Below are 26,052 nucleotides of genomic sequence, written 5' to 3'. Positions count from 1 at the left end.
CACCCCCACCCGCACCCCACGCCACTGCACACTCCATCCCTTCCAGGGGCCCCCATGGTGGGGGAGGCCGGGGTTGGGGTAATGAGGTCCAGATGGCTTGGCGCCCCCACCAGTGATGACAGAGGGCCCCTCCCAAGGTGGAGAGTTGGGGCCCCTGCCCAGGACAAACTTGGAAGAGACAGAGACCTGGGAGGGGGCTTGAAGGCCAAAATCACAGGCCCCACCCCGAGCCCCGCTTCCCCGTTGAGGATGCTGTAGCCTCCAACAGCCCCCTCAGGAAGAAGAGGGTCCCTTCCCCCACTCCTTGGCCAGCTGGAGTTCATTACCACAAGCCCACCCCCAGCCCTCCCCATTCTCTCTGGTCACCTCTGGAATCCAGATGTGAAAGCCAAATAGACTCATTCTTAAAGGAGACCAGCAACAGGGGAAGGAGGTGGCAGGGGCTTCTGTGCACCCTAGTGGGCGGGGAGGGGTTTTTTGTGGCACCTTGGCAGGGCCCCCACACTCCTTGCCTCTCAGCCCGGGGGCACCCTGGTCATTTCCCTTGGACTGCAGGGGTCTAGGGGACTGGGGTGCAGGGGTTAACCGGGTGTCTGGCAGCTGGACTCGTGTGTGTCATGGGCCTGTGGGGGCCACAGAGGAGGCGGCACGCCCTGCAGCGGGAAAACAGGAAGGCTGCTGGGCCGCAGGGTCAGGGAGGGGCACCCAAGGCCCCTGCCCACCCTCCCCACGGCGCTTAGCCCCAGGCTCCTCAGTCCTGCCAAGCCACCTTCTCCTTCCAACCTGGGTGAGAGGGTGCCTCCCCCTGAACCCCCAGGGTCACCTGCCTTGGATCCTTGCATCCCAACTCCACCCGTGGATCCTCTATTTTTGAGATGGAATCTCACTCTGTTGCCCAGGCTGGAGTGCAATGGTGCGATCTCGGCTCACTGCAGCCTCCGCCTCCCGGGTTCAAGGCATTCTTGTGCCTCAGCCTCCCTAGTAGCTGGGATTACAGGCCTCGCCAACACACCTGCTTAATTTTTGTATTTTTAGTAGAGACGGGGTTTCGCCATTTTGGCCAGGCTGGTCTTGGACTCCTGACCACAGGTGATCCACCTGCCTTGGCCTCCCAAAGTGCTGGGATTACAGGTGTGAGCCACCACGCCCAGCCTGCCCACAGATCTTTGACGAGACATTTTAAAACCCTATTCCATGGTCTAGCCTACTCCAAGCCCATGGGAGGGTCTGAGCCTGACTCTGGCCACCAGCCCAGCCCCTTGATGACCACTGGCCCTTGACTCACCTCATCGTCCTTGTACCAGGAGAGATTCTCAGCAGTCAGCACAAACCAGTACTCCTTGGAGCCCCCTTTCATGATGCCAATATTATTGATAGTCAGCCAGCCCTTGCGGATGACCTGGAGGGTGATGGGGCAGGAGGTCAGTGGACAGGGCCTGAGCCTCCCCGTGGGGGATGGGGTAGGCAAAGAGAGGCATTCGAAACCCCACCCCTCCCCCAGCTCTCGGAGGCCTGGCAGTCAGGGAGGGTGGGGGCCAGACCTGCCTTGGTTTGAACCACAAGTGAACAGAGTGGAAGACAGAGGAAGGCAGAGATCAGCTCAGGATAAAGAGCCTTTGACAAGGGACTGGAGGCCTGGGTAGGGGATGAGCTCCCTGTCACTAAAAGTATGCAAGCAGAGTTTATGGGGCCAACTGGGGAAGCCAACTGCGAGTCTTGGAAGCTTAAGGTCTCATCTGTTCTGAGATGTGTTTCTGACTTTACACATGCTGCTGCTGCCTCTGCCTAGAAAGCACTTTTTCCTTTTTGCTTGGCAAATTCCTACTCAGCCTTTGAGTATCAGCTCAGGATTCACATTCTCAGGCAGCCCCTTCCTGGCCCCCAGTATAAATCAGGATTCCCATAAGAATCTTTGATCACTCCCTGAAGTCAACTTCTGTAACAAGGACTTCGATATTTAATTAACTTCTCTGCATGCGTGTGTGTGATTATCTGTCGATGCAGCCTCCCCTGCTAAATCATGAACTGTTGGTCACTAGTACATCCCAGCACCTTGCAGAGGGCCTGGCAGATAGTAAGTGATCAATACATATTTGTAGTATGAATAAATAAAAGCTGTGATGGTATGGTTCGAAGGGTCTTTGGCTCCAGGTCCCCAGGGGCAAGGGCTGAGTCACAAAGTGCCTAGAGTAACAAGCTAAGGTCCCTTTTCATGACAGGAAGCAGCTGTTCCCAGGACTGTCCAGAGCCATGGCCACAGTCCAGGGCCTGTGGATTCTACTTCAGGGGTAGGGTCACTGGCCAGGTACTGGTCATGGGTCAGACCGAGAGGATGAGGCAGCTGCTTCTGCACCCTCCTGGACGCTGACCTCCCCAGCTTCTTCTCTGAGCATCCAGAGAAGACCCAAGGAGGCCTGGGGCTGGCGGCAAAGCCCTCTGGGGCCAGGCTTGCTTCTGGAGCCCTCCTTACGCCTCTCTGGTTCCCTGAGAACCTCGCTGAGAACCCGAGCTGCACAGCCCAGCAGCAGTTGAGCTGGGGGGAGACCACCAGCTGCCTCTCTCACCCCTTCCTGATCAGGCGAGGATCCCTACAGGGTCTTGTCACCGTCTTTGGAATTGAGTCCACTGTGTCTCAGGATGTGACCAGCAGATCTTGCCACCTGCTCCCTACCCTAACTTGTAGTCTTTGTCCTCCCCCTTGGCCACACCCAGCCCCGAACTCCTCTCTGCTCATCCTAAGCCCTCTCTGCAGCCCTGCACCAGGGACCTCCTGCTCTCCCAACTGCCACCCTGCATGGAGCTCTCAGGGGCCTTAGCTGGGCCCTACCAGCAGGCCCAGGTCTCCACGTCCTGTCCAGGGGCCAGCACCGTGTAGGCACCAGCTAGTCTTGGCTGAATTGAATTGTCCTGATACTACGTTCATTCCTCCCCTCATTCTGTTGAGCACCAACTGCGTGCCAGGCTAGGGGCTTGAGCTGAGGATTTAATGATAAACGGGACAGACTCGGCCCTCCCCTTATGGGGCCTGGGAAGGAAATAGACATTAAGCCAATAATCACATAAACACCTAGAGTCTTACAAAGAAACTACGGCCTCTGGAACCTATGGAAAGAAAAGCTGAGGACCCTCGGGCTCATGTGTACAACTGAGCAAGCGCTTCTGATGAGGGATGTTTCTGCAGACATCTAAGGACAGAGAGCAGGAGGCCAGGTGAGCAGTGACTTCTTGACTTCTCTTGACTTCTCATTCATCTCTTCATTCAAGTCTGGAGGCGATGGCTGTCAGCTTCTTAAAAATGTGTCTTGCTCACGTGCATCCATCCATCCAACAGATGTTTAAGGAGCACCTACTCCGTGCCAGGCCCAGCCTTCTCATCCACCCAGCCCCACACGGTCTAGCTCTGCCTGAAGTAGGTGCTTGGCTCGTGCACACAGATGGATGGGTGGATGCAGCTGGGCCTGCCTCTGGCCTGAGGGCAGGTGTGAAATGCCAGGGGCTGGTGTATACAAGCAGCTTCAGCCAAAGGGTGCCCTCCTACCCACTGCAGATCCCCACTGCCGATGGACCCTCCACCCCCTCACTACCCAAGCCGAGAGCCCCAGTCCTGGTACTCACCAGAATCTCATCCTGCAAAGAGGTAACCATAGCAACCACGAGAGGCATCGGGGAGAGAGGAGAGAGGGTTACTGAGGCAGAGTGGAAGGCTTGTGGCTGGCAGCTGACAGGTCCCTGGCCCCCATGGGACCCTTCCCCTCAGGGGAGGGGGCTCTCAGAGTCTGGTGTCCGTCCGGCACCCTCCATCCCTCGGGCTGGGGTGCTGGGGCCCACTCACCTGGTTCCCTGAAGTCTTCTTCTTGTTCATCTGGTTGCTCCTCTGCTGAGCACTAATGGGAGGGAGGGGAGGAGTCTCAGAACTTCTCTCAAGAGGCCCAGCTCTACTGCCCACTGCTTAGTGGGCACAGGACCCAGAGGGTTAACCTAGCAGACCTGGGCTCTACACACACACAAACACACACACACACACACACACACACACACACACGTTACCTTCTCTGCCCAGGGAGCACTCACTTGGCAAAGCCTATGAAGTCCTCATGGTTGGTGTTCATATAAGCCAGCTCGATATCGATGAGAAGCATGACCTTCAAGGATACATAGGTTGGTGGGCAAGCGGAAAAGACACCACAAAGTTTTAAAACGCAGGGCAAGCTGGGAGAAAAATACTTGCAGCACATATAGAAGGTTAATATCCATAATAAATATAGTCCCTACCATCAGTGAAAGACAAAAGCTGAGCGTGGTGGCTCACACCTGTAATCCCAACACTGTGGGAGGTGGAAGTGGGAGGATCGCTTGAGCCTAGGAGTTCAAGACCAGCCTGGGCAACATAGGGAGACCTGTCTCTACCAAAAGATACAAAAGTTAGCCAGGCATGGTGGCATGTGCCTGTCGTCCCAGCTACTTGGGAGGCTGAGGCGGGAGGATTGATTGAGCCCAGGAAGTTGAGGCTGCAGTGAGCCAACATTGCACCACTGCACTGCAGCCTAGAAGACAGAGCAAAACCCTGAGAGAAAAGAAAAGAAGAGAGGAGAGGAGAGGAGAGGAGAGGATGAAAGAAAGAAAGAAAATCACAAATGGCCAGGCGCGGTGGCTCACGCCTGTAATCCCAGCACTTTGGGAGGCCGAGGCAGGTGGATCACGAGGTCAGGAGATCGAGACCATCCTGCCTAACACGGTGAAACCCTGTCTCTACTAAAAATACAAAAAATTAGCCGGCCATGGTGGCAGCCTCCTGTAGTCCCAGCTATTTGGGAGGCTGAGGCAGGAGAATGGTGTGAGCCTGGGAGGCGGAGCTTGCAGTGAGCCGAGATCACACCACTGCACTCCAGCCTGGATGACAGAGTGAGACTCCATCTCAAAAGAAAAAAAAAAAAGAAAATCACAAATCAAAATAGTCAAGAACATGATGAATTATTCATAGAAGAAATGCACACATCCACTAAGGATGTGTAAAAAATCCCTACTCTCATTAATAAAGAAATGTAAGTTAAAAATGAGGCTTTTAGCCAGGCGCAGTGGCTCACGCCTGTAATCCCAGCACTTTGGGAGGCCGAGGCGGGCGGATCACCTGAGGTCAGGAGTTCAATACCAGCCTGACCAACATGGAGAAATCCCGTCTCTACTAAAAATACAAAATTAGATGGGCATGGGGGCACATGCCTGTAATCCCACCTACTTGGGAGGCTGAGGCAGGGGAATCACTTGAACTCAGGAGGCGGAGATTGCAGTGAGCCGAGATTGTGCCATTGCACTCCAGCCTGGGCAACAAGAGCGAAACTCTGTCTCAAACAAACAAACAAACAAACAGAGGCTTTTTAAATGATCAGCATGACACAAGTGCTGGGAAATGAGCTCTCTCATATATTGTTGATGGAAATGTAAATCAGTATCACCTTCTCTGAGGGCAATTTGGCAATATTTAACAACATTAAAATGCACAGGGCCGGGTGTGTTGGCTCATGCCTGTAATCCCAGCATTTTGGGAGGCCGAGGCAGGAGGATTGCTTGAACCTAGGAATTCAAGACCAACCTGGGAAACATGGAGAAACCGTGTCTCTACAAAAAATAGAAAAATTAGCCAGGTGTAGTGGTGTACGCCTGTGGTCCCAGCTACTTGGGGAGCTGAGGTGGGAGGATCGCTTTAGCCCAGGGATGCAAGGTTGCAGTGAGCCATAATGGCACCACTGCACTCCAGCCTGGGCGTCAGAGCGAGACCCTATCTCAAACAAACAAACAAACAATGCACATATTCACTTCCAGAATTATATCTCACAGATACACTCATCAAGTGAGCAAAGATACATGAGCCAGAGTATTCAAAGTAGTACAGTTTGTAATAGAGAAAAATTGGGAGCAAGCCAGTGGCCATCTGAGGGTGAAATAGATTATGATACTCTCTAGACAAGAAAGCATCCTGCAGCTGTTCAAAAGAACAAGGACAGGCCGGGCGGGGTGGCTCACACCTGTAATCCCAGCACTTTGGGAGGCCGAGGCAGGTAGATCGCTTGAGGTCACAAGTTCACAAGTTCGAGACCAGCCTGGCCAACATGGTGAAACCCTGTCTCTACAAAAATACAAAAATTAGCCGGGTGTGGTGGCATGCACCTGTGGTCCCAGCTACTTGGGAGGCTGAGGCAGGAGAAAGGCTTGCACCCGGGAGGCAGAGGTTGCAGTGAGCTGAGATCAAGCCACTGCACTCCAGCCTGGGCAATTGAGAGAGACTCAGTCTCAAAAAAAAAAAAAAAAAAAAAGAAAGAGCAAAGATAATGTCCAGGTTCCGGACTGGGAAGACCCTTACAAACGATTAAATGTGAACATATTTGGAACTGAGTAGTGATGAGAATGACTTTCCAGATGGGACAAAGACTGCCAGGTTCAGACCCAAGCCCCGCTGCTTCCTGTGAGCTTGGGGTCTGTCCTCACTTAGCCTCAAAGTCCACAAATGTAGTGTTTCTGCCTCTTAGAACTGGTGAAGACACAGGAGATGAGATACTCAGCAGATGTTAGATATTACGAATATCTTCAGAGGAAAAAGGCAAGGCACACAGCAGGCTTGTGGTTTAGGATAAAGATGGAATCTGGATTGTGTGTGTTTGTGTGTGAGTGCACATGCGTAAGAAAATGCCTGCAAGGTGACACACTAAACTGTTTTGCTTTTTGGAGTATTACTGAGGCAGAGTCTCGCTGTGTTGCCCATGCTGGAATGCAGTGGCATGATCACGGGTCACTGCAGCCTCCACTTCCTGGGCTCAAGCGACCCTCCCACCTCAGCCTCCCATGTAGCTAGGAATTCGGGTGCATGCCGCCTCGCCTAGCTAGTTATTAAAATTTTTTGTAGAGACGGGGTCTTGCCATGTTGCCCTGGCTGGTCTCAAACTCTTGGACTCATATAATCTTCCCACCTTGGCCTCCCAAAGTGCTGGGGTTACGGGTATAAAAGCCACTGTGTGGAGCCCCAAACTGTTACTAATGGTTATTTTTCAGGAAGAACTGGGGGTGGGGAAGAGTGAATGGAGAGCTCTCTCCTTGTAATTTAACCACTTCGATACTGATTGAATGTTTTATTGAGTATTTATGATGTTTGTAATTAAAAAGCAATCAATAAGGATTTAAAAATATGACATCAACAACAAAAACATGAATGAATGGAGATGGCACCATCATGGAGAGATGTGTGAAAACAGGCAATGGGAAATGGGAGCCAGAGGGGGCTACAACAGACAGGTAGGGGCATGGCAGACGTGGATCAGGAAGGAGGACTAGCCTCTGAACTCCGTGAGGGCCATGATGGGCCCTGCTCACCTCTGCTCTGTGCAGCTCAGAGGTAGCGTTTAGTGGCTATGTTTGTGATTGAAGGAAGAAATGAATGAATATTTGATGAACGATGACATAAAAGGTGGGGGTGGCTATGAGGGGTATAATGTGACCCAGAGAAACAGCAAATAGACAAAGAGAGGCCCAAAGAGAGGACCACAAGGATAGACTGCCAGAAAGTGAAGAAAGCCAGACTAGCCTGGGCACGGTGGCTCATGCTTGTAATCCCAGCATTTTGGGAGGCTGAGGCAGATCGCTTGAGCCCAGAAGTTTGAGACCATCCTGGGCACCATAGTGAGACCCCCGTCTCTACAAAAAATTTTAAAATTAGCCAGGCGTAGTGGCATGTACCTGTAGCCCCAGCTACTCGGGAGGCTAAAGTCGGAGGATCGCTTGAGCCCGGGAGGTCGAGGCTACAGTGAACCATGATCATGCTACTGCACTCCTGCCTAGCAGGGGCGACAGAGCAGGACTCTGTCTCCAAAAAAATAAGCATAGAACTAGCCTATGGCCCAGCATTTCCACTTTTAGGTATATACTCAAAAGGGTAGAAAGTGGGGACTCAGATAGGGATTTGTACACTCATCTTCAAAGCAGTGTGATTCACAATGGCCAAAAGGTAGAAAAAACCCACATGAATAAACAAAGTGTGGTCCATCCATACAATGGAATATTATTCAAGCCTTAAAAAGGAAGCAGCTTTTTTTGTTTTTGAGACGGAGTCTCACTCTATTGCCCAGGCTGGAGTGCAATGGCATGATCTCAGCTCACTGCAACCTCTGCCTCCCGGGTTCAAGCAGTTCTCCTGCCTCAGCCTCTTGAGTAGCTAGGATTACAGGCACATGCCACCACGCCAGGCTAATTTTTGTATTTTTAGTAGAGACGGGGTTTCACCACGTTGGCCAGGCTGGTCTCAAACTCCTGACCTCATGATCCGCCCATCTTGGCCTCCCAAAGTGCTTGGATTATAGGCGTGAGCCACCGCGCCCGGCCAGGAAGCAGCTTTTGACACATGCTACAATACGGATGGTCCTGGAAGACGTTATGCTAAGTGACAGATACTGTATGACTCCACTTACGTGAGGTCCCTAGAAAAGTCAAATTCATAGAGACAGGCCAGGCACGGTGGCTCACGCCTGTAATCCCAGTACTTTGGGAGGTTGAGGCGGGTGGATCACTTGAGGTCAGGAGTTTGAGAACAGCCTGGTCAACATGGTGAAATCCCATCTCTACCAAAAATATAAAAAATTAGCCGGGTGTGTGGTGTGCGCCTGTAACCCCAGCTACTCGGGAGGCTGAGGCAGGAGAATCGCTTGAACTCAGGAAGCGGAGGTTGCAGTGAACCGATTTTATGCCACTGTACTCCAACCTGGGCAACAGTGAGGCTCCGTCTTAAAACAAACAAACAAACAACAAATTCATAAAGACAGAAAGTTGAATGGTGGCTGCCAGCTGCCGGGAGCTGGGGGAGCAGGGAATGGGATGTTAGTGTTTCATGGGGACAGTTTCCGTTTTGCAAGATGAAAAGAGTTCTGTGGGCCGGACGCGGTGGCTCACGCCTGTAATGCCAGCACTTTGGGAGGCCGAGGTGGGCAGATCACTTGATGTCAGGAGTTTGAGACCAGCCTGGCCAACATGGTGAAACCTCGTCTGTACTAAAAATACAAAAATTACCCAGGCATGGTGGCGCACGCCACCTCCCAGTAGCCTCCCAGCTACTCGGGAGGCTGAGGCAAGAGAATCGCTTGAACCCAAGAGGCGGAGGTTGCAGTAAGCTGAGATCACACCACTGCACTCCAGCCTGGGCGACAGAGCAAGACTGTCTCAAAAAAACAGTTCTGTGGATGGATGGTGCTGTGCAACAATGCAAATGTATTCAGTGCCACTGAACTGTGCACTTAAACATGGCTAAAGTGGTATGTTATGTGTATTTTACTACAATAAAAAAGAGAGAGAAGCAGAGAGTCGGTATGAGAGAGAGGAAGACTGAGACAGAAGAGACAAAACAAGAAGGAAGCAACCCCAGGGCCAGGAGTGGAAGGCGCAGGCGGCCAGGAGTGGAAGGAAGGCGCGGCCAGGCCGGGTGCTGCGGGGCTCACCTGCTCCTTAGTGCGGCCCTCGCGCTCCCGGATGTGGGTGGTCACGATGCGCTCCATCTCCTCCCGCAGCCGCGGGTACTGCTGGAGCTGGGGAAGGGCAGGAGGGCAGAAAGCCACGTACACAGGGGGCACGGGCAGGGAGCACCCACACCCCACGAGTCCAGGGATCTGCGGCGCAGGGTGGGAGGCACACACAGAATGCCCACAATGCGGGGAAGAGAGACCTGGGGTCCCAGGACGCTGATGGCACCAAGCCACGGCCACCCCTTTCCCCCAAGTGTGGGTTCCAAATGGCGATTCAAGGGTCTTCCTGGTTCCAGGCCCTCTCCACTGGCCTACCTGGGCAACTTCAGGGCAGAGGGGTGGTTCCCGTGGGAGAAAGGCCGTGGGAATGAGCCTGCCCCGCAGACTGGTTAGGTTGAGGCCTCTGGGGACCGTTAGCTCCCAAGGTGTTCCCTCATACTCAGGGCTACCCCATGCCTTCCTAAAGGCGTGGAGGGACAGCTAGATGGGGAATCGGGTAGGGGACAGCCTCCTATCCAGGAGGAATCGGGGGAGGACAGGGCCCAAGGTGCCAGTTGGCCTCCTGAGTCAGGCTGGGACAGGCAATGCTCCTTGTCAGAGCTGGGGAGGGGGTTCGGGGGAAAACCAGCAGTCATACCAGAGGACATGCAGGAAACACAAGCAAAAGCATGCGAGGGCTGGGGGACATGCGAGGCGGGGGCCAGCAGCATGAGCAGTACCCCGCGGGGCCTGGCTGGGCCCTGGCCCTCTTGGTGGAATCCATTCAGCTCTGTCTCCTTCCATGCCCCTGCCTGGCACCACTATCCCCAGCCACATCTGCCCAGCTCTGGCCAGCCACACTGTCTCGACCCCACTCCTTTGGGGTAGGAGCTCAGCAGCACCTCTTTCTCCCCAGTTCTTATGAAGGGAGGCTGAAGGGGAAGTTGCTCCAAGCCCGTCCCCCTCTGCCTGCGAATCGTGCCCTCAGCTCAGTCGGGCTCTGGACACAGCCCAGGTGATTCGCTTGACTACAAGGTTCTGCTGGACTTCAGCTCCTCCAGAAAGCCTGCCCCGACTGTCTGAGAGCTGAGTTAGGGGCCTCTCTCCACTCCTCTCCCACTCCAACTCCTCCAATCAACTGGGTGGCAACTGTCCCCGAGGCAGGGCTGGGGCAGGGCCAGGCCCACGGCCAGTGCTGAAAGAGGGCGTGTTGGAGAATGAGGGAATGAATGAAGGATGGATGCCAGGGTGAGTGGCACAGGGTCCTCGGCCCTCTGGCCCATGATCAGCTCTTCCGGGGAGGAGACTCGGTGCATTTCTGATGGTGGGAGCCCACCCCCAGGGGCTCCAGTCCTGTGGGCCCACCCTTCCCACGCGGTGGCCACCTGGGGCCCAGGCAGCGTGATGGGGCAAAGCTGGGAGCGCTCCTTGTCCTTCTTCCCGTGGCTGGGTCCGGCCCTTCAGGTGGGTCCCCAGTGCAGGAAGAGGCCCAGGGATTGGCGTGCCTGAGTCACAGATGGTGATTCTGAGGGCAGGATGGAGGCCAAGGAATTTTGAGGAGGGGCTCAGGAGAGGCAGGAGGATGGGGAGAAAGCAGGGCCCTGGATATCGGTCCAGGATGCCAACACGAGGGATGCCCACATCACACCCATCATCCCGTGGCTGTGCCAAGGGCGTGGCTGATGTGGCTAAGCTCAGGAGACCTGAGGGAGGGGCAGCCTGAGACCAGGGGCTTAAAAACGGTGACCAGAGGGGCCCTGTGAACCCCACTGCTCCTGAGGCTCAAGGAAGGGCTCCCGCTCTTTGCAGTCTCCAAGTCTGGGCAGACATTTGGGACTGGGTCACCGCCACCAGGTCTCCTCTGAGGTGGTCCCAAGTGCTCCCTCCCAGGGTAGAGTTTGGAAGAGCGGGGAGAAGGAGGGAGGAGGAGGGAGCAATTTGCCAAAAAGCATGACCAATTCTCCCACTAACCGCCTGGATGTCACATGTCTCAAGTTTTCCACGTGTCACCCATGGCAGGGCAGCTTCCGCCCCTTTGAGAAGTTCTGTTCCCTTTGAGCATCTTTTTCCATTCTGGCTGCCTCTGAACATTTCCAGGACGTTTCGCCAGCTTTTCAAAAGGAACTTTCCCCTCTCAGCCCTTGGCTGAGGGGGCGGTCAGCCTGGAGCCCACCGGGTTAGCAGTCAGGGACACAGCCCCTGGGGCCATTCAGCCCTGGGTTCAAAGCCAGCCGCTGTCTGCTGACTCTCCTTAGAAAAATGACCAGACCGCTCTGGGCCTCAGTTTCTCCATGTGGAAAATGGGGTAGTAATGACACCTTCGCTCCTAGAGTTGTTGAGAGAACCGAGCAGCACATCCCATGCCCAACATTAAACTCTTGATTTCACTCAGAGATGGCAAGTCTAATCCCAGCAGGGCTGGCAGTAATGAGAGTTCACTTATTAACACTCATTAAACTTCTGGCAGGAGTGACTTGCTAACCTTAGAAAACTCGAGGGGAGGAAAAAATATATATACAAAGATGGGTGAGTTTTGCCTATAAGGAAAAAAAAATTATGATCCACTAAACCAATCAAAAGGCAAAAGTGCCCGGTCGCGATGGCTTGCACCTGTAATCCCAGTACATTGGGAGGCCGAGGTGGGCAGAGCACCTGAGGTCGGGAGTTTGAGACCAGCCTGACCAACATGGAGAAACCCCGTCTCGTCGGGTGTGGTGGCGTGTGCCTGTAATCCCAGCTACTGAGGAGGCTGAGGCAGGAGAATCACTTGAACCCAGGAGGTGGAGGTTGCAGTGAGCTGAGATCGTGCCGTTGCACTCTAGCCTGGGCAACAAGAGCGAAACTCTGTCTCAAAAAAAAAAAAAAAAAAAAAAAAAAAAAGAGGCAAAAGTATCAGTTTCCTCCTTTTAGACCAAAGCTTTCCGTTTCAAATATTTGTTGAGCAGTTTTTTCTGCTCACAAAAATCACACAGACGGCAGGGCACAGTGGCTCATGCCTGTAATCCCAGCACTTTGGGAGGTCGAGGCAGGCAGATCACTTGAGGTCAGGAGTTTGAGACCAGCCTGGCTAACATGGTGAAATCCCATCTCTACTACAAATACAAAAATTAGCTGGGCATGGTGGCGCATGCCTTTAATCACAGCTACTCAGGAGGCTGAGGCACAAGAATCATTTGAATCCAGGAGGCAGAGGTTGCAGTGAACCGAGATCGTGCTGCTGCACTCCAGCCTGGGCGACAGAGCAAGACTTTGTCTCAAAAAAAGAAAAAGAAAAAGAAATCACACAGACTCACTGTAAAAGATTAGAGCATGACTAAAATTTATGAAGTGGGCTGGACACGGTGGCTCATGCTTGTAATCCCAGCACTTTGGAAGGCCAAGGCTGGTGGATTGCCTGAGGTCAGGAGTTCGAGACTAGTGTGGCCAACATGGTAAAACCTCATCTCTACCAAAAATACAAAAAATTAGCTGGGTGTGGTGGCGGGCACCTGTAATCCCAGTTACTTGGGAGGCTGAGGCAGGAGAATTGCTTGAACCTGGATGGTGGAGGTTGCAGTGAGCCAAGATCGCGCCATTGCACTCCAGCCTGGGCAACAAGCGTGAAACTCCATCTCAAAAAAAAAATAGTAATAATAAAAATAAATAAATAAATAAAATTTGTGAAGTGAAAATAAAAAGATTCCTATGGTGAATACGCCTTTGAGATTTTATCATTCACATATATTATTTTTTCTCCAAAATACCATACATTCTTTTCTGAAACCCGCTTTTTTTTTCCCAACAATATGCTGTGGAGGGACAAGTGAATCCTATCTTTTTTTTTAATTTTTAATTTTCCTTTTTTTTTTTTTTTTTGAGACGGAGTCTCGATCTGTCGCCCAGGCTGGAGTGCAATGGCTCAATCTTGGCTAACTGCAACCTCCGCCTCCTGGGTTCAAGCAGTTCTCTGCTTCAGCCTCCCGAGTAGCTGGGATTACAGGCACCCGCCACCACACCCGGTTAATTTTTGTATTTTTAGTAGAGACAGAGTTTCACCATGTTGGCCAGACTAGTCTTGAACTCCTGACCTTGTGGTCCACTCGCCTCAGCCTCTCAAAGTGCTGGGATTACAGGTGTGAGCCACCACGCCCAGCCCCCCACCCTCCCTTTTTTTTTTTTTGAGATGGAATCTCGCTCTGTCGCCCAGGCTGGAGTGCAGTGGCGTGATCTTGGCTCTCTGCAACCTCCGCCTTCCAGATTCAAGTGATTCTTCTGCCTCAGCCTCCCGAGTGGCTGAGATTACAGGTGCCCGCCACCACACTCAGCTAATTTTTCTATTTTTAGTAGAGATGGGTTTCACTATTTGGCGAGGCTGGTCTCAAACTCCTGATCTCAGGTGATCCACCTGCCTCGGCCTCCCAAAGTACTGGACTGGGATTACAGGCGTGAGCCACTGCACCTGGCCAAGCTTTTTTTTTTTTTTTTGATAAGGTTTTGCTCTGTCTTCCAGTCTGGAGTGCGGTGGTGTGATCACAATCACAGCTCACTACAGCCTCGAACTTCCAGGCTCAAGCAATCCTCCCACGTCAGCCACCTGAGTAGCTGGGACTACAGGCATGTGCCATCATGCCCAGCTAATCTTTTTATTTTTTGTAGAGACAGGGTCTTACTATGTTGCCCAGGCTGGTCTCTAACTTCTTTTTTATTTATTTTAGAGACAGGGTCCCTAAAATAACCCAGGAGTGCAGTGGTGCGACTGAACTACTTGATTCAAGCCATCCTCCTGCCTCAGCCTCCCAAGTAGCAAGGACTGCAGGTGCACACTGCCACGCCTGGCTAATTAAAAAAAAAAAAATTGTAGAGACAGGGTTTTGCTATGTTGCCCAGGCTGGTATTAAACTTCTGGCCTGAAGCAATCCTCCTGCTTTGGCTTCCCAAAGTTCTGGGATTACAGGTGTGAGCCCAGCCTATATAAACATTTTAATGGGTGCATGATATTCTATTGAATAGATTTATCAGAGTTTACTTAACCATTTTCCTATTGGTGAATATTTAGATAGTCTCCAGTTTTTCTTTTTCTTTCTTTCTTTTTTTTTTTTTGAAATGGAGTCTGGCTCTGTCGCCCAGGCTGGAGTGCAGTGGTGTGATCTTGGTCACTGCAACCTCCACCTCCCAGGTTCAAGCGATTCTCCTGCCTCAGCCTCCTGAGTAGCTGGGACTACAGGCACGTGCCACCATGCCCGGCTAATTTTTGCATTTTTAGTAGAGACAGGGTTTCACCATATTGGTCAGGCTGGTCTTGAACTCCTGACCTTGTGATCCACCCACCTCAGCCTTCCAAAGTGCTGGGATTACAGGCGTGAGCCACCGCACCTGGCCAGATAGTCTCCACTTTTTCAATATTCTAAATAACCTGACAATGAATATCTCTGTGGATAGAGTTTTGCTTTTCTTTCTCTGCAATTGTTTCCTTAGGATAGATTCCTAGAAGATTGATTACTAGATATAAACATTTAAAAACCATGAAACACTTTGACTCTCATTCCAAAAGGAAAGCAGTGATTATGGTAAAATTTGGAAACAACCCAAATGTCCATCAAGAAGCCACTGTTGCCAGATGGTGGCTCATGCCTATAATCCCAGCATTTTGGGAGGCTGAAGCAGGAGGACTGCTTGAGGCCTGGAGTTCAAGAGCAGCCTGGGCAACATAGTAAGATCCTGTCTTAACAAAAAAATTATTAGGCCAGGCGGGGTGGCTCATGCCTATAATCCCAGCACTTTGGGAAGCTGAGGTGGGAGGATCACTTGAGGTCAGGAGTTCAAGACCAGCCTGGCCAACATTATGAAACCCCATCTCTACTAAAAATATGAAAAATTAGCCGGGCGTGGTGGGAGGCGCCTGTAATCCCAGCTACTCGGGAGGCTGAGGCAGGAGAATCGCTTGAACCTGAGAGGTGGAGGTTGCAGTGAGCCGAGATGGCACCACTGCACTCCAGCCTGGGCAACAAGCTTGAAACTCTGTCTCAAACAAACAAACAAACAAACAACAAAAAAAATAGCTGGGTGGGGTGTGGGGGTAAGTGCCTGTAGTCCCAGCTACTTGGGAGGCTGAGGCGGGAGGATCGCTTGAGCCCAGTATGAGCCTGCAGTGAGCTATGATTGTGCCACTGCACTCCATGCTGGGAGATACAGCAAAACCCTGTCTCTAAAAAAGAAAGAAAAAACAATGGGATAAGTACTACAAATACATCTATAAAGATGTTCACTGTAACATCGTTTGTGAAGGCAAAAAAAAAAAAAAAAAGAACCTTAAATGTCCGTCAAGAGGACATTGAACATATAAATCATGCCACATTTCTACAGTGGAATACAACTCAGTAGTTAAAGAGCATGAGACTGGCCGGGCATGGTGGCTCACACCTGTAATCCCAGCACTTTGAGAGGCCAAGGTGGGCAGATCACCTGAGGTCAGGAGTTCGAGACCAGCCTGGCTAACATGGTGAAACCCCATCTCTACTAAAAATACAAAAATTAGCCGGGCATGGTGGTGCTCACCTGTAGTCCCAGCTACTTGGGTGGCTGAGGTGGAAGTACCGCTTGAACCCAGGAAGTGGAGGTTGCAGTGAGCCGAGATCGTGCCACTGCACTCCAGCCTAGGCAACAGAGTGAGACTGTCTCAAAAAAAAAAAAAAAAAAAGCATGAGACCAATCTTTATGTAGCAACACACAAGGATTACACAACACACTACTCAGTAAAAAAGAACGCGAGGTGGCTCATGTTTGTAATCCTAGCACTTTGGGAGGCTGAGGCAGGTGGATCACCTCAGGTCAGGGGTTCGAGACCAGCTTGGCCAACGTGGCAAAACCCCATCTCTACTAAAAATACAAAAATTAGCCAGGTGTGGTGGTGCATGCTTGTAATCCCAGCCACTTGGGAGGCTGAGGCAGGAGAATACTTGAACCCAGGAGGCAGAGGTTGCAGTGGGCCAAGATGGTGCCGCTGCACTCCAGCCCGGGCGACAGAGCAAGATTCCATCTCAAAAAAAAAAAGGAATGGAGATGATTGATGCTTATTTGAAACTCAATGCTAAGGCGGATGTGCCTCCACCCACCAGCATAGGGAAGTCCTTCAGATATAGATGAGGCTGGGCTCACCCCTGGCGCCTCTGATTTAGCCTGCTGGAGAAGCTCCTGCAGGCAGCTGATTCTCTTGCACTCCCCTGGGAAGAACTGCTTTAGACAATCTGGCTAAAAATCCTCAAAATGCCCAAAAGCAGACAAATAGGAAAAAGGCATCTAAAAAGTCACAGAATACTCAAAAGAGACCGCCCCTGTCTCTCACGCATGGATTACTGTAAAGTGAGTAATCCAATATGCTTTCAGGCAAATTGGTTTTGAGGAACTAGGACAGCTCCCCCTGCCCAGGAGGCCCTGACCTCAGACCCCTTCCTCTGTCCTTCCTAAATCTGAATCACACTCTGCTTCTCTTTTCTGAGACTCTGTTTTGCCATCTGCAAAATGGGAATAACAACACTACCCACGTCTTAGGGTGGTTGAGGGGACTGAGTCAGATAGTAAGGACAAGCACTTAGCCCGTGCTTGGCACATAGTAGGTGCTCAGTAAACAGCTGCCATCTCCTTAACATCATCTTCATCACTAGCATAGGTGCCACCAAGGAGGCTTGGGTTGGAGTCAAGTCTTCTGGTAGGGATGGGGGCCTGGAGGGGTCATGAGTGCAAGTACCCAGGGTTAGAAACTGGCAGGAAACACTAGGGTTGGGTCCCTGTGGGTAGCCGTGAGGCCGGCTCAGCAGATCCTTCTGCTCACGGGAGGCCGTGGCCACAAGGAATGGACGGCCAGGCCCAGCCCCGCCCAGGCGGCCGTCATACCTTTTCGCTACACTTTCTGATGGTGGCTGTGAGCTCACTGACTACCATATCCACACACTTGATACTGGGCTCTTTGAGCTTCTGCACCTGCTTTTTCACTGTGGCTTCAAAAGCGAGGTCAGGTGTGAAGAGGCCCGTCCTGCACCCGGGGAGGAGGTGGGGACAGGAGGAGGAGCAGCCATGGGTGGGGAGGAGAAGTGGGTGAAAGCCAAGCAGGGACAGGAATCCAGGGGTGGAGAGGATGGCACGGGCATGGGGGAAGAGAGAGAGACATCGACACAGATAAAGAGAGAGAGAGAACAGAAGACAATGTGAGTGTGGGACCAGCCCTCCCTTGCCACCCGGGGTTGGCGCCTCCCAGGTGCTGCCAAGCATCCCCTGGGCTCCATGGGTATGGCCAGAGGTACAAGGGACCAAGTCCCTGCTCCGTACAAGACCCCTATTGAGTTCAGATCCTCTTCCCAGGGATGCTCCCCTGCTCCTCGGCCTCACTGAGGCTGCCTGCTCTCTCCCAATGCCGTCTTTGTCCACAGCCTTGGGTTCTCCTAAGGAGCTGACCCAGGCCAGGACAAGGCCAGGACCTCATCCACCCATCCTGTTCAATTCTACATTTCCCAGTGTCCCAGAATTTGCTTCATCCTGACTCCAAACCTCAGTACCATTCCCTATCTCTAGGGTTGCCGCATCCAGCTGCCCAGGCCATGCACTGCACAACTCCAGGGGGGTCCATTCCCATAAACTATGGTACAGAGGCTGCCTCCTGGGGTTGCAGTATAGCAGCCTGACCTCCACTCTCCAGCTCCCTGCTCTAGTCCTGCCCCTCCCTTTCTCTTCAAGGGGCATTGCTTGCCTCTCCTCCACAGGGGTGTGGTGGAACCAAAAGACAGAAAGAGAAGAGGAAAGACAGAAAGAGTAGAGGTGGTGATAGAGAGGGGCCGGGACAGCAGTGGGGAGAGGAAAGGAAGGGAGGCTGGAGGGTGGAATCAAGGAGCACCGGACTTGGAGTCCAGAGCCGTGGCTTCAAGTAACAGCTCTGCTACCTCCTGACTACTGTGACTTGGGCAAGCCACTTGATCTCCTGGAGCTTCAGTGTTTGTGCTGTGAAATGGGCACCGTCCTCCCTGTCCTGCCTCCCTGCCTGCTTCTGTGAGGCTTGGATGGTGGGGCAGATGGGAGAAGGACTCTATCCCTGGAAAGCCAGATGTGGATGGAAGGGAGGGAGAGGCCCTGTGTGAGGGTCCTACGTGAGGGTCCTGTGTGAGGGTCCTGAGTGAGGGTGAGATGAGTATGGGGAGGATGAAGGACAGCGGGGAGCCAGGGCACCTGCTAGTCCTGGGTCCTCTGCATCCCCTCTGGCCACCCAGGCCCACCGAGCAGTGCCCGAGAAGGCCCTGCACTTCACTTGTCTCCAAGGCTGTTTCCCCAGACCCCTCCCTGGAGCTCCCAAAGATGACACCTCTGAGGACAGGGAGGGGGCCCAGGGTCCCCTCAAGCCCTATTCTCTGAGCTGGGGAAGCTCTTGGTGGGCTTTTGGGGTAAACAGCCAGCCATCATCCCCGTCTCACCCATGTCCAATCCCTGGGTCCCCAGGCCTGGGGGCCAGGGGTGGGTGAGGCCCCCTCAGAGGCACATTCTCTCCTGGTCAGTGGTGGCCTGCCTCCCCACCCCGCTGAGGTCTGTACATGCTACCGAGGAGGCAGAGGGGGACACGGGGAAGGAGCGCCTGGCAGCAGTGCAGGGCGGGGCAGAGGTGGTGGGGGCTGGCCCGGGCCTCCGGGTTACCTTCTTGGTGCACTGTCTAACGGTGCTGATTAGCTCCGAGATAACCATGTCCACACACTTGAGACACGGTTCTCGGATCTTCTTCACCTGCTTTTTCACAATGGTCTCAAAGGCCATGTCTGGGGTAAACAGCCCCGTTCTGAACGCCCGGAGCGGGAGAAGGGCACAGTGTCACAGGCCAGTGCCAGCCAGGAGGGCCAGGCCGAGGCTCCTCCCCAAGCCCATGAACTCTGCCCGAGGGGCCTTTCCACTACCCCTCTCTGGGCCTCAGTGTCCCCAGCTGTAAAATGGGAGGGAGGGGTTCTAATGAAGGGTTTTTTGTTGTTTTGTTTTTTTTTTTTTGAGATGGAGTCTTGCTCTGTTGCCCAGGCTGGAGTGCAGTGGTGCAATCTTGGCTCACTGCAAGCTCCGCCTCCCGGGTTCACGCCATTCTCCTGCCTCAGCCTCCCGAGTAGCTGGGACCACAGGCGCCCGCCACCACGCCCGGCTAATTTTTTTGTATTTTTAGTAGAGACGGGGTTTCACCGTGTTAGCCAGGATGGTCTCGATCTCCTGACCTCATGATCCGCCTGCCTCGGCCTCCCAAAGTGCTGGGATTACAGGCGTGAGCCACCGCACCTGGCCCTAATGAGGCTCTTTGGGGCAAGATAAGGTGGTTGAGAGGATTGAGTATCTGATATGTAAGTCCTGCTTCCTCGTAAGGATCTGTGCATACAGAAGGTTCTATGGCCAGAAATGGCTTGAAAATTGCCAAACTTGGTTCTCCATAAGAGCCTTTCCAGGAATAGAGTGTTTTGTTTTAAGACTAGGAAAGGGATCTTTTTTCTGTGAATTGGGCAGTGCAGTTATCAGGAAGTGAATTCCATGCAAATCTTGGAAATGAACCTGCATGAGAGCAGGGGACACTGGATCTTGTTCACTGCCTGGCATAGGGTAGGTGCTTTAAATTTTCCTGCCCAGGGGATTTGTTGGATGAACACAGCATAGATCTGGGTCTCTGAAGGGGATCTAAGCTTTTAAGGAATACATTCCACCTCCCAATCCTGTTTCCTACTCCACGGGTTGCCTAGAAGGAGGGCGGTGGGGTGGAATAGGACTGACTCTGGGCTAATGTGAATACAGGAGGGTCTGGAGGGTTGCAAAGTCCCTGGCCGTCATAAAAGGACATAGCCTGTTACTTAGATGTTCCACCCCAGGCCCTCCTAGTGGTTTGGACATCTTTGCCTGGTTACCTGGGTGGCACTGAAGGAGCTATCTCACCCTGGGGATGGGCCCAGCCCCAGAGGGTGTTTCCCCGGCCACCTGCGCCCTGGGCTGTGCCCAGTTGGCCCAGTTGCAGTAGGCGGGGTGGCCCGGGTCCACCTCCCCAAGCTGGAGCCTGTCATGCAGGGAGCCAGAAAGTTGGGGTCGATAGGACTGGGGAACAGAGCTTTCAGTCCTTCCTGAGGGAGGCCCACTTCATCACTCCCTGTGCCTCTGTCCCAGACCCCCTACTTCTGGGGTTCAGCCCCCCTCCCAGGCCCCAATACGTGCCTAATGCCATGGATATTCTTGATAGCATAGCTGATCTCCCTTCGGAGTTCCTTCTCATCAAACTCCATCTGTGTAGAAAAGCAGAGAAAAGCCTGGTCAGGGCCTGTCCTACTACCTGAGAGGTCAAGACAGGGCCCACCCCACACCCAGGTCTGGGCAGCAGGGCCTCTGGGGTGGGGGTCAGCAAAAGCACACGCAGAGACAGTCCTGAATGAGGGTGGGGGGAGTCCTGAACCATCCTGTCCCCAGGGCTGCCTGACCTACCTTGACCAGCTCAAAAGGGAAGCGCTCATGGAAGATCCGGTTAATGCGGGCTCCCCCCGACAGTTCATAGGTGTCGATCTGATCTCCTGAGCCCTCAATGCGCTTCTCAAAGTCTACGGCGAACTGCTGGACCATCCTGGGGGGGAGAGTGGTGTGGCCTGAGGGGCCAGGAGCAGCCCAGCAAAGAGGGAACCCTGGGAGAGCCCTACGCTGAGAGGCTGGGGGCGGGGATTCAGTGATAGGAGCAGGAACTGGGGGAGCCTCACTGCAGCAGGGCCTTGGTCTTGCGAGCTGGGTCATCAGGGCGGAAGTTCTTGTACTCCTCCACCTCCTTCTCAATGGACAGCAGCTGGCTCTGCAGCTTGTTCCGAAGCCCCGGCAGCGTGTCCCGGATGTGGTTCGTCAGTTGCTGGGGGTAAGGGTGAGGAAAGGGTTAAGGACAGATGGTCACAGGGCCAGGAAGGGACTTGGATGCCAGGGGACTGTGTGAACGTGGTGAGGTGGTGAGCTATGGAGGCAGCCCTGCCACTGCTGCCCGGGCCACTAGCAAGAAAACTGGTTCATAGAAGGAGCTTGCAGAGATGTATTAGTTGAATTAATAAGTGCATAATTTTCGATAAAGCCAGAAATCTGGATTTGTATTTGGAATTTCCTGATTTTTGGCCAATTTAATATTTTTATTTTTATTTATTTATTTATTTTTGAGACGGAGTTTCACTCATCACCCAGGCTGGAGTGCAATGGTGTGATCTCAGCTCACTGCAACCTGCGATCTCTGCCTCCCAGGTTCAAGCAATTCTCCTGCCTCAGCCTCCTGAGTAGCTGGGACTACAGGTGTGCACCACACCGCCCAGCTAATTTTTTGTATTTTTAGTAGAGACAGGTTTTCCCCTTGTTGGCCAGGCTGGTGTCAAACTTTTGGCCTCAAGTGATTCACCCGCCTCAGCCTCCCAAAGTGGTGGGATTACAGGCATGAACCACCATACCATCCCAATTTAATATTTTTAGAGGTGCGTCTGAAGCAGGGGTGGCCAGAGGGCTGCCCCTTGGACCCTCTGGATTTAAAGCCTCCTTTAAGGTCATTCTCAAGTTCTAGCACTCATTTCTCACTAGGTGCCCCCACACAGTATCTCCCTGAACCTTTACAACAATCCTATGAAACAGGTCTGATCACCATTGTCTCCATTTTACAGATGCAGAAATAGAGGCTCAGAGGCCAGGTATGATTATGGCTCATGCCTGTAATCCCAGCACTTTGGGAGGCCAAGGCGGGCAGATCACCTGAGGTCAGGAGTATGAGACCAGCCTGGCTAACATGGTGAAACCCTGTCTCTACTAAAAATACAAAAATTAGCCAGGCGTGGTGGTGTGTGCCTGTAATCCCAGCTACTTGGGAGGCTGAGGTAGGAGAATCGCTTGAATCCAGGAGGCGGAGGTTGCAGTGAGCCGAGATTGCACCATTGCACTCCAGCCTGGGCGACAAGAGCAAAAACTCCATCTCAAAATAAATAAATAAATAAATAAATAAATAAATAAATAAATAAAACAAAGAAAAAAGAAATAGAGGCTCAGAGAGCCAGAGAGAGTGTCTCAGAGGGGGAGTGACAAAACTGGGATTGGAACCCAGGTCTTGCCTACACAGACAGTCAGTCAGACAGACAGACAGACACACACACACACACACACACACACACGTTTCAGTTCTGGATGCCCCATTCCAGATGGAGAAAAGTCCTGCGGAAGCCCCTGGGATTCCCTGTCAAGGTCTTCAGCCAAGTATACTTGAATCCTGGTCCCCAAACCCAAGCTCTTCCCCATGACACCCTCCACATAGGTCTTGGCCTTCTCCGTGTTGGGGACTTCCAGGGCTTCCCTGGCAGGTCCCAGACAGGGAAAGATCAGTGAAGCTTTGCTGCTACCTGGCTGTGGGGCTGTGTGCAAGTTGCTTTGCTTTTCTGAGCCTCAGTTTGTCTGTCTGCACTACGGAGAGGCTAACCTCTGCTGGTCACTCTCAGAACACACTTAAATTATCCTGTTTTCATGCTTGTTTCCCCAGGCCCCATCCTGGCTTGGTCGTCTACCTGATTGAGGACCTTCTGCAGGTAGGGCGTGCCCATACGGTCAGCCAAGTGGCGATAAGATGGATGGGAGAGGAAGAACTTTCGTTCAGCAGCCAAAGCAGCGGTAATGTCCTTCTTGCCATCAATGTCCTTCTGGCTCCGGTTCACCACCCCAATGTAGCCTGTGAACAGTATCAAGGTCAGGGCAACCAGCCTCAAGGGGAGGAGAAGGGTGGGGAAGGGCTGGGGAGTGGTTGAGGGGCATGGCCTGCTTACCTCTGCGCAGGGGGAGCAGCTTGTTCTCCAGCACGTCACGGGCATCTGTGCCCTCGTCCATCAGGTCCAGCTTGGTGATGACCCCGATGGTGCGCTGGCCTGGGTGCACCAGCAGGAGGGCCGTCTACAGCTGCACCCACTCTCACACACGATTCCATGCACTCCCACTCCCATCCCCCTGCTCTCCTCGGCCCCCTGCCCACTCACTGCCTCCTCTCTTTCCCCCTTATTCATTTTCCACAGAGTAGGCAAAATGATTTTTATTTATTCTTCTTGTTTTTTTATTTGTTAGAGATGGGATCTCGCTTTGTTGCCAGGCTGGTTTCCAACTCCTGGCTTCAAGCGATCCTCCCAAGTTGGCCTCCCAAAGTGCTGGGATTACAGGCGTGAGCCACTGCACCTGGCCTTTTTTTCTTTTTTGAGACAGGGTCTCACTCTTGCCCAGGCTGGACTGCAGTGGTGCGCACTGCTGCAGTAGGGCTCACTGCAGCCTCAACCTCCTGGGCTCAAGTGATTCTCTGGCCTCAGCCTCACGAGTAGCTGGGACCACAAGCGTGCACCACGGTGCCCGGCTAATTTTTAATTTTTTTGTAGAAATGGGGTCTCACTATGTTGCCCAGCCTTGTCTCGAACTCCTGGGCTCAAGCAATCCCCCCACCTTGACCTCCCAAAGTGCTGGGATTACAGGCATAAGCCACCATGCCTGACCCCCAAAGTGATTTTTAAAGGCACAAATCTGATCCCACCACTATTCTTAGACCGTTCAGAGGCTCCCCTTTACGCTAAGAATAGACAGCCCGCAAGCCTGGGGTTTTGTGCATTGGCCACCGGGTGGGAACCTACCCTGGGGGTCCACTTCCTTGGCGACCTTGAGGGCGTCAGAATTGGCCAGGTCAGAGTTGGCGGGCGACACGGCCAGGATGAGGCAGTTCTCCTTGGTGACAAACTGCATAAGCATGTCTCGGATCTGGAACTCGATGTCGGGAGGTTGGTCCCCCACCGGGACCTTGGTCATTCCGGGCAGGTCCACCAGGGTCAGGTTCAGCACTGGACAGGGCGGCGAGAGGGCGGGCTCAAGGCGAGGGGCGTGGCCGTGGGCGAGGTTAAGGAATAGGGCGGGGTTAGAGAAGCTGCTTGGGAGCAGGGTGGCAGGTGGGTGGTACTAGGAAATCTCAGGGCGAAAGTGGCTGCCTGTTGGAGGCGTGGTCGGAAGTGGGCGGAATCACGGCTGGGTGGAGCTTGGAATAGGATGATGCAGAGGCAGGGTCGCTCTAGGGGCGGAGTCTGCAGGAGGAGCGAGGCCTGCAGAGGTGCGTGGCCAAGAAAATGAGGCTTAGAGGTTGGGGCGGGGCCAGGGTCCTCACCGTGCGGCGAGTAGACGCGGAGGTTGATGGGCACCGGCGAGATGCCCTTGTTGGTGCCGGTGACCCGGTCGGTCTCGGCCTCGATTTCAAGGCGCACCTCCTCGAAGTCGGTGAATTTCTTTCCCTTGCAGTGCAGGAACTCGGCATATTCTGCCCCAGAAGCGGGCAGGGGAAGGGCAGTAGGCATCAAGGTCTGGAACCCCACTTGGGGGTTTTCATCTCCCACCGGTAATAGAACCCCCTAGACACACCCAAGCAGAACCACCACCCACTTCTCCATTATGTATTTTGATCCCCGCTATCCCTAAGGGGAACTAGGCCCACAGTCACACAGCAAGCAAGTTCTGTGGCCAGGCCGGCCCTCAGCTTGGGGACGGGGGAGAGGCTGGAGTGGGCAGGCCTGGCTGCTGTTGAAGGAGGGCACGTACCTGTGGTTGCGTTGACCAGCTGCAAGACCAGGGGACGTCGGGTGACAATGCCAGATCCTCGAGGCAGGAAGTCCCTACAATGAGTTGGAGGTCAAAGGAGGGTCAAGATATGAGGGGGCACCCTCTGTCCCAGGGGTACCTGTCCTGCCCCTGGGAGAGCCAAAGCTCCCTCCAAAGTGCTGGCTCCACCGCTCCTTAGCCCAAGGGCTTCAGGTAACTAAGGGCATATGGCCGCCCAGAAAGGTGGAAAATACTTTTCCTCAAGTCGCCTGGGTCACAGAATTTATGCGTCTGAGCTGCCAAGAGACTGGATCAACTCCTAGATACGTCCTGTGTTGGTTTTGAACCAATAGGAAGTCCTTGCCCCAACCCAGCCACGGCCATTCGGCCCCAGAGAAACTGAGGCGTGGGGTCTCCCACATGCCTATGTGTCCAATGTCCACAGAGTGGATCCCAGGAAACAGAGCTGTAACTTCTCCCCTCCCTTCCGCTGTGGGGCAGGGCAGCATCTCACTTCCCCTTCTCCAGGCTCCATATGGCTAGGGTTGAAGAAGAGTGGGGAAGGAGGTGGCAAGGAAAAGGACTCATGGGCCGGGTGCAGTGGCTCACACCTGTAATCCCAGCACTTTGGGAGGCTGAGGCGGGCGGATCACCTGAGGTCAGGAGTTCGAGACCAGCCTGGCCAAAATGGTGAAACCCTGTCTCTACTAAAAATACAAAAAAATTAGCCAGCGGGGTGTCAGGCACCTGTAAGCCCAGCTACTTGGGAGGCCGAGGCGGGAGAATTGTTTGAACCCGGGAGGCGGAGGTTATGGTGAGCCAAGATCGCGCCATTGCACTCCAGCCTAGGCAACAAGAGCAAAACTCCATCTCAAAAAAAAAAAACCAAAAAACAAAAAAACTCATGCTTCTCAGTGCCTGCTGCATGCCAGGCGCTTAGTGGGGCTCCATACTGTAGCCCCATGAGGCAGGTGCTGTTATTACCCCCATTTTGCAGATG

The 26,052-nt window shown here is 53.2% G+C and overlaps 1 protein-coding gene across 18 annotated transcripts in view; it reads right to left on the bottom strand.

The window, feature by feature from the left end:
- DNM1 (dynamin 1) overlaps window positions 1-26,052 on the bottom strand; it is a 51,677-nt gene that overhangs the window by 11,626 nt on the left and 13,999 nt on the right. For 12 of the 18 annotated variants that reach the window (XR_010123429.1, XR_010123430.1, XR_010123428.1 and 9 more), the window contains exons 2-15: window positions 25,053-25,126; window positions 24,625-24,774; window positions 24,104-24,307; window positions 23,261-23,359; window positions 23,006-23,166; window positions 21,191-21,333; window positions 20,925-21,060; window positions 20,661-20,728; window positions 19,128-19,266; window positions 9,474-9,560; window positions 4,072-4,142; window positions 3,833-3,884; window positions 3,616-3,627; window positions 1,286-1,399 (exon numbers count right to left, since the gene is read on the bottom strand). Coding sequence is in view for 14 of the 18 variants with exons in the window: in XM_054501044.2 (XP_054357019.1) it covers window positions 1,286-1,399; window positions 3,616-3,627; window positions 3,833-3,884; window positions 4,072-4,142; window positions 9,474-9,560; window positions 19,128-19,266; window positions 20,661-20,728; window positions 20,925-21,060; window positions 21,191-21,333; window positions 23,006-23,166; window positions 23,261-23,359; window positions 24,104-24,307; window positions 24,625-24,774; window positions 25,053-25,126 (1,510 nt within the window). In the remaining 4 variants the exon portion in view is untranslated. Of the gene's footprint in view, window positions 1-1,285; window positions 1,400-3,615; window positions 3,628-3,832; window positions 3,885-4,071; window positions 4,143-9,473; window positions 9,561-17,345; window positions 17,485-19,127; window positions 19,267-20,660; window positions 20,729-20,924; window positions 21,061-21,190; window positions 21,334-23,005; window positions 23,167-23,260; window positions 23,360-24,103; window positions 24,308-24,624; window positions 24,775-25,052; window positions 25,127-26,052 lie in introns of all 18 variants that reach the window. The other 6 variants (XM_054501051.2, XM_054501045.2, XM_054501049.2 and 3 more) reach the window with 3 other exon arrangements.

The sequence above is a fragment of the Pongo pygmaeus genome, chromosome 13 (assembly GCF_028885625.2).
Source record: "Pongo pygmaeus isolate AG05252 chromosome 13, NHGRI_mPonPyg2-v2.0_pri, whole genome shotgun sequence".
NCBI lineage: Eukaryota > Metazoa > Chordata > Mammalia > Primates > Hominidae > Pongo > Pongo pygmaeus.
This window is presented reverse-complemented; position numbering and strand designations above follow the sequence as displayed.